This window comes from Neolamprologus multifasciatus, chromosome 16 (genome assembly GCF_963576455.1).
Source record: "Neolamprologus multifasciatus chromosome 16, fNeoMul1.2, whole genome shotgun sequence".
Lineage (NCBI taxonomy): Eukaryota > Metazoa > Chordata > Actinopteri > Cichliformes > Cichlidae > Neolamprologus > Neolamprologus multifasciatus.
The window spans coordinates 15,505,981-15,517,154 of record NC_140454.1 but is presented as its reverse complement, the minus strand read 5'-3'; the positions used below and the strand labels follow the sequence as shown (position 1 = coordinate 15,517,154).

The 11,174-nt window shown below is 37.4% G+C and overlaps 1 protein-coding gene across 1 annotated transcript; it reads left to right on the top strand.

The window, feature by feature from the left end:
• Nucleotides 1-89: 89 nt before the first annotated feature.
• On the top strand, nucleotides 90-9,555 carry LOC146500517 (uncharacterized). The gene is made up of 6 exons (XM_085135085.1): nucleotides 90-448; nucleotides 6,650-6,976; nucleotides 7,058-7,324; nucleotides 7,498-7,641; nucleotides 7,810-8,358; nucleotides 8,428-9,555. Exons 1-5 carry the CDS (start codon nucleotides 406-408, stop codon nucleotides 7,830-7,832), a joined length of 804 nt encoding a protein of 267 aa, XP_084991211.1. The 5' UTR covers nucleotides 90-405; the 3' UTR covers nucleotides 7,833-8,358; nucleotides 8,428-9,555.
• Nucleotides 9,556-11,174: the final 1,619 nt, after the last annotated feature.

Genomic DNA, 11,174 nt, shown 5'->3' with positions numbered 1-11,174 from the left:
TGTCATTGAGAACATTTACAATAACAACTACAACATCACCCATTTCATTTCAAATAAGATTGTGTTGCATACATTTATGCTGCAAGTCTCTAGTGTCTAAACCCACGAGTGTTTTAATATTCTTTGTCCTCAATAGGTGGCGAGACTTTCGCCGCGTTAGTTATTGATTTCCTTTTATAGGCGTAGTGTGACGGTATTCCGGAGAGGACTTTCATTTCCCAATAACACGAGGTTTAAGTGGAGTGGTTTGGCTCGAGGCGCACAGAAGTTACAGAGCTCTCGAAAATGTAGCATCAGAAAGTGTTGTCAGAAGGAGCAGATTAGGACAGCAGACTAACACAGATTATCAATCGCAATCTGGGAAGTACAGGTTACCTCTAGCAGCAGTCCACCTGTGGAGGAATTATGCGTTTTTTCCTGCTCTCCGCGTTTTTTGTGGTGTCCGCAGGTAAGTCTTCATGCCAATTAAATCATTTAAATGCAAAGAGATTTATGTCGTTCTCTTCTCATAAAAAGGGTACACATCAGAAATGCCAGTGTTGATTCTTCAATGTTAGCAAATCAGCACTACTTAGTGTTAAATTTATAACGCTAAGACCGGTGTAGAAATATTATTGGCACTGCTCAGTGTTAATCAATTAAGTAGGTCAGTCAATCTTCAACTTCAAAAGCGTTGATATAACACAAAAAAAATCTTCACGATGTTTCTTGAGTGTTAATTCTGCATTATATTTGCTGTAAATGCTAAAAAGACCTTCATCTGTTAATCGGTTGTCCGTTCCCAGGTCACACTTTCATGTCAGCTTTTAACACAAAAGTAAACTCTTGAACTTAAGAAGTTAAGACTTAATGCTAGTTTTATGCTCCTCCCTGTTTCAGCTCATAGCTCGTTTCCCTTGACCCCTCTTGGAGGTATTCAGCAACACACTCCCAGTTTGCTTGTTTATTCTGCGCCTTGTTGCATCAACAGTCCATTAAGACATCTTTGGTCAAGATGTTATGTTATGATTTTTCTTACAAACACAGCACAGTGTATTTAACATTTTATCAGTATTTGTCACACTGTACATTTTTTAAAAAGTGTTGTGCTGTTATGCTTAGATTTGTTTCACTTCTTTTGGGAATGCTGATCTGTTTTGAGGGTTATCTACGGTGGCCCCTAGAGACAAAGCACGTACAAACTCCAAAACACTTGCAAACTCCAAAACGCATGCAAACTCCAAAACGCATGCAAACTCCAAAACACTTGCAAACTCCAAAACACTTGCAAACTCCAAAACGCATGCAAACTCCAAAACACTTGCAAACTCCAAAACACTTGCAAACTCCAAAACACTTGCAAACTCCAAAACACTTGCAAACTCCAAAACACATGCAAACCCCAAAGCACATGCAAATTCCAAAACACAACGGAAGTGCTCCAGGGCGCTAGGGGCAGTGTTGAGCTCGATTTGCAAAATAAACGGCAAGATTGTCTGTATGGGACGGTCTAGTCTCTGTCGCGCTTCCCAGGTTGCCTAGCAACCATGATACTAACCGCTGGAAACGTGTCATACAACTTTGTTTGACAGAAATGAAGGAAAACATATTTTGTTCATTTGTTTGTTTGTTTGTACAAGAGCTTTGTGTGATTTGATAAGTATCTGAGGTTGAGACCACAGGACAGTAAAACATGATTTTTGGGCTTCATTTCTGTACTGAACAGTCATTTAAGATTAGTTAGTAAATAACAATTAGCTAATGTTGTTCATGAGACTAAAGTCATATCACTTTGGTAATGTAAATATAATATGGCCAATATTATAGTTATTATATTAATCATTATTAGCTATTACAGCAGTAAACATGAACTCTGTGTCAAATACTGAGCCTCAGTACAGATTCAAGTTGCAGTTATTTATAGGTCTTATCACCTTAAATCTTCACTCAAAGACAAGTATCTTTGACAGTGCATATATAGGTGTATCATATATAAGAGAGAAATGTTGTTCCTTCAGTATGTTGGCATTACTAAATTTGGCTCATTGCTTACATATGTGTGTAAAAAGAAATTATATGAGCTGTGATAACTGTTTCTGATAAAATGAAGAGTAGACTGATATATTGAATATTCCTTTATTGGGTGAGAAAATCAGACCATGTCATAACTGCTTTAAGTCATACAGAATAGATATCAGAGCCTTAAACAGGCTGACTTCTGCTAAATGGGTCAAACTGGGCAGAAAGTCTACAAACACATAGCATCATTATAGAATATGATGTAACACTATAGATCAACTTACCTCAGAATATATAAAGCATATAAACAATTACAGCAATATGATGCAACAAACACAGCACTGCTACTAATCCAAAATACTCAAAGCTTCATAGAACTGAAACAAACATTTATTTTTAGGTCCATTCTGCTGCTGATACATACTTTAGGTTTCTGAATATTAAACTTGTTGCTGCCTTTCATAGTGTTTAACTTGAAGGCCCTGAGTACTTTCTCCCACACTGCAAACACTGGAATGATAAAAATTATTTGAACATTACCTAATAAGACTGATTCAGGACAGACAATTAGTTATGTTAAACTTTCCTAGCAGTCCTTCACAAACAGGGAACAGTCTGTCTATTCTCTCCATCTGTCAGCTGCTGCTGGCTCTTCCTCCTCCTCTTCCTCACACACTGCTGAGTCCTGGTGGATCATCAGGGGTGCAAAGCCTCACAGATGATGTGCAGCAGTGGGTCCCTCAGTCTGTCCTCACTCTGGACACTTGCAGTTGCCACACATGGAAATCAAATGTGTGATAAGCTGCAGGATTCAAACACAAGTGTAACTTATAAATACATGTTCATACTTTTATTACACAATCAGAGAGAAAGAAAAAGAGAGAGAGTGCAGGGCAGATAGACAGGTGACAGTCTCAGGTGTATACACTGCTACAAAACAGCACAAAAGAAGGAGGACTGTGTTATTACGAAACAAGAAGAGTTCCCAGATGGTACAGTGGACACATGTGTGACTCCTTGATTAAAGCATCTTTCTTTCAGCTTAACGAGTGAACCGTCAGCTCGTTCAAACACACGTTAAACTCCATTTGGCTCGACACCACCGAACAGAGGCAGCAATATAACATAGCTAACATTAACAGTGCAGTGAATCCTGCTTGTTCCGTGATATTCAGGACTGCAAACCGAGCAGCATCACTGACTTTCAGCCTGTTGTGTTTGTGGATATATGACTGACTTTAATTATCCATAAAATCATCACATTCTCTGTAAGATTAAAGTCAACTATTGAACGGCGTATATTTTGGAGTAAAGGCTTTAAAACCAAGTTAGTACAAACATCGCTAATGTCACATAACTTTCCCGACATGTGGCCAACAGTAATGTTTTAATGTTCTTCATTATAAAAAACATTTGCGCATAAATAAGTGACATAATATTCAGTACTTACTTCTGAAAGTTTACTCTTCGGTGGCTCCGCTTCCGCCGTTTTTTTCGGCAAAATTATCCACACCACAGCCGCACTATGAAATCTGGGATATGTTGGGCCATGAAGGCTACAGCGACCCATCCTTAAAATTCAGGGAAATTAAGGACGCATTTGAGGGCCGCATTTCGAGCAGCCTTTGAATTGGGACAGCTTTCGTCGTGTCGCTGTGACGTAATCGGCCTTAAAATGAGGCCTTTAAGGCTGCAGACCCCAAATCCGGTCATTGGTACATCCTGGCTTGTGTAGTTAATAGGTAACAAAAGCTCAACACTGCCCCTAGCGTCCTGGAGCACTTCCGTTGTGTTTTAGAATTTGCATGTGCTTTGGAGTTTGCATGTGTTTTGGAGTTTGCAAGTGTTTTGGAGTTTGCAAGTGTTTTGGAGTTTGCAAGTGTTTTGGAGTTTGCAAGTGTTTTGGAGTTTGCAAGTGTTTTGGAGTTTGCAAGTGTTTTGGAGTTTGCATGTGTTTTGGAGTTTGCAAGTGTTTTGGAGTTTGCATGTGTTTTGGAGTTTGCAAGTGTTTTGGAGTTTGCAAGTGATTTGGAGTTTGCAAGTGATTTGGAGTTTGCATGTGTTTTGGAGTTTGCAAGAGTTTTGGAGTTTGTACGTGCTTTGTCTCTAGGGGCCACCGTAGTTATCTTTGTATGTCACGCACTTATGTTATTATGAACACCCAAACACTTTGTTAGTTGAGACTTATTCTTGGGTGGAGCAATTCTAGTCACACTTACAATGATACTGAAAATTTTTAAATCTTGGATACCATATGGAGGTTATCTTGGCAGAAAAAAAATCTTACCTGTTTACTGTACATGAAAAGCTATTAATATGCTAGACAGATTGTGTTTGTGTATAGATGGAACTCAGATGGAACTGGGACAGGGGTTTTAGTGCTCCACATGTTTGCTTTATGCGCAAAGATCCCCAGTTTGATTGCAGGAGCTCACTCTTTGCAGCCTGGATCAGAAAATCCAGTGAAGAATTTGTGCCAAATCAAACACCTCTGTCCACCTGGGGAGTAGCCAAAAGTACTAATGTGTGACCTAGATGAAGTTAAGACCACATTCAATGAGTAACCAAATCATAAACAGTTTAAACAATTCAATTACATGTTCTGCTACAGCAATTAAAAATACCACAGTGTAAGAGCTGTTTGAAAAGCTGTTCTTTTATAATCAAAACTGGATTAAAAAAGCTCACACACATTTTTTTGTACACACATTATCACTTTATGAAAACTACATCATACAATTTCTAATAGTCTTATTAAGACAGTTACATAATCGTGTTAATTTTCACACAGCTCTTACCTAAAAATCAGAAAGGTGAATCACTTGTTTGGGTAGAAATGCAAAGCAATAAAATCTGTAGTGTGTGACATCCTAAAAGACGGTTCAAAGTCAGTTCAACCTTGACTCATTCACCCAGATTCCCAGACGTGGATTAAAGCTAACCCTGAACTAAAAGACTAAAAGAGCTCCCTCGCAAAACATTTCTAGTCCACGCCTTTTCTGTGAAACTGAAGTTTTAAGACTTATGAAAGCTTTAGCTCTTCCTTTATCAAAGACATTGCAAATGTTTTTTGGTTTTTTTAAATCATACTTTTAGCTATGAGCTAAAGTGGGAGTAACTACTGGGCTGCTGTGGTAAAGTCTATTAGATTACTTAAGGTTCACATCTTTTAACACTCATAAAAGTTACAGTTTGTTTTCCTTTTTAGCAGTGAATGTTTATAGAAAGTTTTTTCACTAATGTCACGTGATTGAAAATGTGTTCTTCTTCAACCGGAAACCACTGTTAAAGCAGCCTAGGGTGTTAAAACAACAAGGTCGAGTTCAGGTCTAACCTGTATAGGAAGGCAATCATTTGTTTTTAGTTCTTTCATTTTAGTATTTGTTTTAATTCACTTTGTACGTAAGATTAAACAATCAATAATAAAAATCAAATTGTGTTAAATATGGTACAATTACATGTAGTTATGCATATGAAACTCATACATTTTTAGTATTTAGTTATGACTAAACCTAATGCAAATCCTCAGAGATGCAATTTGAATGCACAAATATACATTCTCCCCAAAAAATCTGAAATCTTTCTCATCAGAATCGAGAAATTCTTTGATTAAAAGAATTTGATTATTTATAGATACAGAAACAAACACGCCTACTTTGTAAAATCCAATAAACAGTCACAGAAGACCTTTGCCTTGACTGTTTTAACTATATTAGTTTATTGGAGATGACCTGAACTGTCAGGTCAGAGCTGTCTGTTTACATCGTCTGGTTATCATCAGCTCTTTCAGCTCTTTTCTTTCGATGTGTTTTCTTTATTTAATCTGAAGAAATGCAAACAAATTGAGGCTCAAATCTCTAATGAGGAGTGGTTGTGCAATCATGTCTTAGTTTCATGCCTAAACTAAGACAGAACATGTTGCTAAATTCCATGTAGCAATTGGCACAATAGAAGGGATTATAATTTGAATCTAGAAGTATTTAGGCAGTTATCACTTGAAGTGTAAAAGAACAACAGATGGAAAACATGAAACACACAAACAACTGTGCAGATGTACTGGAGATTTATCAGAAAGTGAAACAAGAGCAACAAAAGCAAACATTAGTGATTGTGTGGATGGTAAATAAAAATGTGGTGTTGCCGGATGATTGTTTTAAATGTACAGTTGTTAAATATGATTGTTAATATTTCACAGGGAGGAATGTACTCAGCTAAACATTACACAAGAACGACATGAAAACAACTAGTTTTAACTAGTAGTTAGTTATTTAGTTTGTTATAGTCACTATAGCCTACATAAATATAACACTTTATTGAGCTATAGGCACTTGACCTTCTGCTCTTTTTGTACTATTGATGAACCCAAATCACTGAATTGTGTTTTTATGATTATGCCAGGTCTTTTAGAAGATACAGCAAATCCTACATATCCTCACGAGAAATCCTTTCATCTGAAAATGACTCTAACAGCAGAGCTGTAAAGCCCACAAGTTGTTCCTCAGTTTCTCTGTGATTATTGAACTTTTGTGAAGCAGCAAGTTCTGTGTTTTCCTAGTTTATCAAGTTTACTTTTGATAATTTAATGCAGGAGGAAAACTGACATTGTGATTCTCATAACTGGACTTATGATTGGTCATCTTTTCTGTTGCAGGTGAAGGCATCACTGTCAAAGGCTTTGAGAAAGACGATGTGCTCCTGCCATGTGACTGCCCTAATAGAGATTTGAATAAGGACTTCAAGTGGCAAGTGGACGAAGATGAGGAGAGAGGGGTGAAGGCAAAATTGATCTTCAGCTATAATGATGGGACCTTAGATTTTAAAGGAAACCTGTCCCACCGATATGAAACATTTTTTCATAAGGACAGCAGTAATTGTTCTGTTCTATTAAAAAACATCACATCGGAAGACCAGGGAAAATACAGTTGTCGTTTTAAGTCTCCACTATACACATATTTCTATGTGAATCTCATGCTTTGTGGTAAGTTGTAATTTGTGATTACCAGCAATTTTTGAATACTCATGTAATTTCATAATTTTAACAAAAATCATCTCTCACCAGGGACAAATATTTCTCAGCACAAAAAGACTCTTCCAAATGGTGGAGACGTTTACCAATGTGTTGTAAAGCTTGACAGCTGCAAAGAGCCTAACATTCAGTGGACTTTGAACAATGGAACGTGTCTGTCAAATTCAACCACGACTAACATCTCTACCACATACAGCCTGGATGAAGAAACTGGCCTCCACTATTTTCACAGTAGACTCGAGACTAAAGAGGGCTTCCCCTCAGAGCCTAAATGTGAACTCAGTCCTCTGTGCAAACCTGGTAATTATTAAGTATTTTAAATTGTTATTTCAGCAAAGATTGATCTGAGGTGTTGCCTGGTACTTTTAGAATAAATGTGCTGTGATATTAAATGCAAAGACAGTAACAGTTATTATACAGGTAACGGTGGAAAATTTCATAATATCAATTTTTCTTTTTCTTTTTTTTTTCAGAAGGGGTGATTGAAGGATGGTTTTTACCTTCAGATACCAAGCCAAACCCCTATTTCAGGATATTGTGTAAAGGGGTCTCTGTAATGTTGGTGCTTGGAATTTTGTTGATTTGGTGCCGTCGCGGAACATCTCACTGTGAGTTTCCTAATGCCACATCTACTACATTACTGGTTAAACCAGAGTGACTCTGTTGCTCTTTCTGCAGCTTTTATCAGCCACTAACAGTTTTGCTAGTGTTTATTGACATTTGACTTTGTTACTCTGTCTCTCCAAAAATTTAATCTTTCATTTTCTCTTTGTGAAGGATTTTACTGGGAGGAAGATGTGTAAAATAGTGACTTCTCTCAGACGAGCTCCAAAGTGAAAATGGGAAAGTACTTTCTTCTGAGCCAAAGGAGGTGATTACTCACTGCTGATGCAATACTGGTTGTTTGAAAAATCTAGTTTTCATCTTTTGTTCCTGCTCATGGGAAGTACATGTGCATCTATTTTGGAAGCTAAAGGAGGAGGAGACTATTCCATTCATCAGATTTCCTTGTCGAGGGTAAACTCGAGCTATATATACCAGATGCTAAGTGCCATATTTACATATTTTATATTAATACTTTATATTTACCATTACTCTGACATTGCTGCACTAATCGGTTATGGGCTTTATTTTCCCTAAATCTAATATTTGTACTAAAATATATTCTCGTTGTTTATCTCAATGTACTTAAATACTAACTTGTTATCTATGAAATGTATATATTTTATTACCAAACTTAAGTTTCTGTGTAAAGGCTTCTTTTCTTTGATGACATGGAAAAATGTAATTTGTTCTTCTGTAACTGTCTTTTTGGTACATAGAGCACTGTGAATGTTTTTTTTGTTTTGTTTTTTTTTTTTTTAATACTTGTTTTTTTTTTTCTCACTTTTATAAACAAGTAGGTTTAGGGAAATATGTATAATGTATAGTTAATAGAAAACAACATTCAGGTGCCATGCAAGAAATAAGTAAATGATGTTGCTTTACTCAACTGTGAAACATCACTGTACTAAGTAGCTGTACAGCTCTGGCTTTTTGGGAATTAGTTCATCAGCCTTGAAACTGCGACCGCAGTCAGGACAGTACGCCAAAATTTGAAGAATGGAGTGTAATGAAATGTGAATGTGTGGCCTTTTTCAGGACCAAAAAGAAAAGTGTATATAAAAAAAGAGTAAAACAAACATTTTTGTCTTGTTTTTTTACAAAGTTGTTGAGAATGTTTGTTTCTGTTTAACACCCTGTATAGTTTTGTATCCTGATATATTGACGTATGATTTTTAATGTCAATTCTAACATTTTTAATAACCACATACAGGTTGAAGTGTTGTTCACACAATACTGACAATAGAAACTGAGCGTGATTTACATCCAAACGATCTACCTGAGATCTGGTCAGATATTTTGCAACACCTTTCTATATTTTTTCAAGACTGATTTGTAAAATTAAATTCAGCAATAAAGTTTTTTAAAGTTGTTTTTTTTTTAACTGCATGATGGGTAATTTTTGTCCTTTTAAGAGCTTTCATTTCTCTTTTTTTCTCTGTAATGAACACATTCACACCACATGCTTCAAGAAGAACACAGATCCTGTTTTGTTTTTTTTGTTCGGTGTAGCACACTTTCAGACTACTCCATCACATGAAAGTCCTGCATGGAAAACTGCAGGATCCACTAAAAATTGTTCTAGTTGTGACAAAGAAACATCATGCAGTGGATGTCTGCTGTAGCTAATGTACAGTCATGTGACACAATCACATCAGGACATAATAAAAAAAAAAAGATGGTTCTAAAATGAAGTAAATAAAACCTCAGATATTACACTGTTTCGTTTTTAAGTAGACACTAAGATTCAAAAGATTGTATAACCAGTTTATCATTGTGACTTTATCAGTCTCTCACATCATGAAGAAATATTTGACCGTCTGTTTGTTGAAAATTGTTTCCATTCATTGAGGTTTGCAGGGAGTCATTCATGCATGGCTCTTTTGAGGTCCTGCCACAGCTAGTGAGTCGAGATGAGGGCTGAACTTTCGACTGAGCCATTACAATATATTTATTCTTTTCTTTTTAAACCACTCCTTTCTAGATTTCCTCTTGTGTTTGGAATCAGATGGCCTCACATTTGACTCTAGTATATGGAGGAGTTCAAGGTGCCCAGGTTCTGTGGGTGCAAAGCAAGCTGAATTGATTGTCCCTCCATCACTGTACTTTTCACTGAGTATGAGGCGGTCAAACGTCTTCACTTTGGTCTTATCTGTCCAAAGGACATTCCTCCAGAAGTCTTGTGGTTTCTTCAGGTGTGAGTCTTAGCACACCTGAATGCTCCAGACCAGCAAATTGCTCTAGCCTCTGCTCTCGCTCTCTGAGGCTCAGTTAATCTGTAGATACCACACATCTATAGGGAGACCGGATAGTTGTAACGTGGGTCAGTTGTAACACTTCCAATTTCTCCAATCAGGGAAACATCAAGTTTCAAATGATGTGATTCAATCTATACATGCCCAATTCAGTTCTTCTATCACATGTGAAAAATGAGCAAATTTGGGCAAACACAGACAATTTAAGAAGAAGAAAAGTAATTTTTATGCCAAAAAGTAATTTTTTAAAAATTTATTTCAATTTCTAATAGTATTATCTGCTTTGCAGTTAAACTCCATCCATTCCCTTCCGCTTATCTTTTTCAGGGTCACAGGGGGCGCTGGAGCCTATCCCAGCTGTCATAGGGCGAGAGGCGGGGTACACCCTGGACAGGTCGCCAGTCTGTCGCAGGGCTAACACACAGGGACAGACACAATTCGCGCTCACATTCACACCTATGGGCAATTTGGATTAATCAATTAACCTATCCCCACAAGCTGCATGTCTTTGGACGGTGGGAGGAAGCCAGAGTACCCGGAGGGAACCCACGCAAACACGGGGAGAACACGCAAACTCCACACAGAAAACCCCAGACTGATGATGGAATCGAACTCAGGACCTTCTATATGGTGATATATTCTGTGTAGGTCTTTAGTGCTAGTGTTTTAGCAGTCGGCTGTAATGTTAGTTAGTTCATGGCTATAGGAGTCTGGGTCAGCTGTAACAATAATGCAAACGTTACACCTTACCACACTATTACTTTAACTTATTTTAAACAAGTTAGGGCAATGACATCAGCAGAGAGAGGTTCACTGGTCACCTTTGTATATGCGGTTAATGCCATTGGCAACACAATTCCTCCAATGTTTGTGTTCCAACGCATAAGTTATGCAGACCACTTTGTCAGAGATGGGCCAGTAGGAAGTATTGGTAGTGGAAATAAATCAGGGTGGGTGCAAGAAACAGATTTCCTCATCTTTCTGAAGCACTTTGCAAACCACACCAATGTAAGCCATGAAAAAAAGTAATTCTTCTCAGGGACATTGCAATGGAATTGTGATGCTGGTGCACAACTACATTTTTTCAGCTTCATTGTTATATTCAAAAGTTGGTGCAAGAGTTACAGGTTACAGTGCCCATTGAGACAATGAGGCCAAACTCAAGGAAGAGAAGACCAGCCAAAATGAATGAAATATTCAGTTGTTGAAAATTCCATAATTTGTCTTTTTTGGGGGGTTGGAATATGTTCAAAAGCTAGATTTCTGCATCTTGTCACACACACGCATATGTT

Coding starts and splice junctions, on each gene's coding strand:
- LOC146500517 (XM_085135085.1), top strand. CDS start 406: ATGCGTTTTTTCCTGCTCTCCGCGTTTTTTGTGGTGTCCGCAG. Junction 6,977..7,057: donor TGTGAATCTCATGCTTTGTG/GTAAGTTGTAAT, acceptor ATCTCTCACCAG/GGACAAATATTTCTCAGCAC. Junction 7,325..7,497: donor CAGTCCTCTGTGCAAACCTG/GTAATTATTAAG, acceptor TTTTTTTTTCAG/AAGGGGTGATTGAAGGATGG.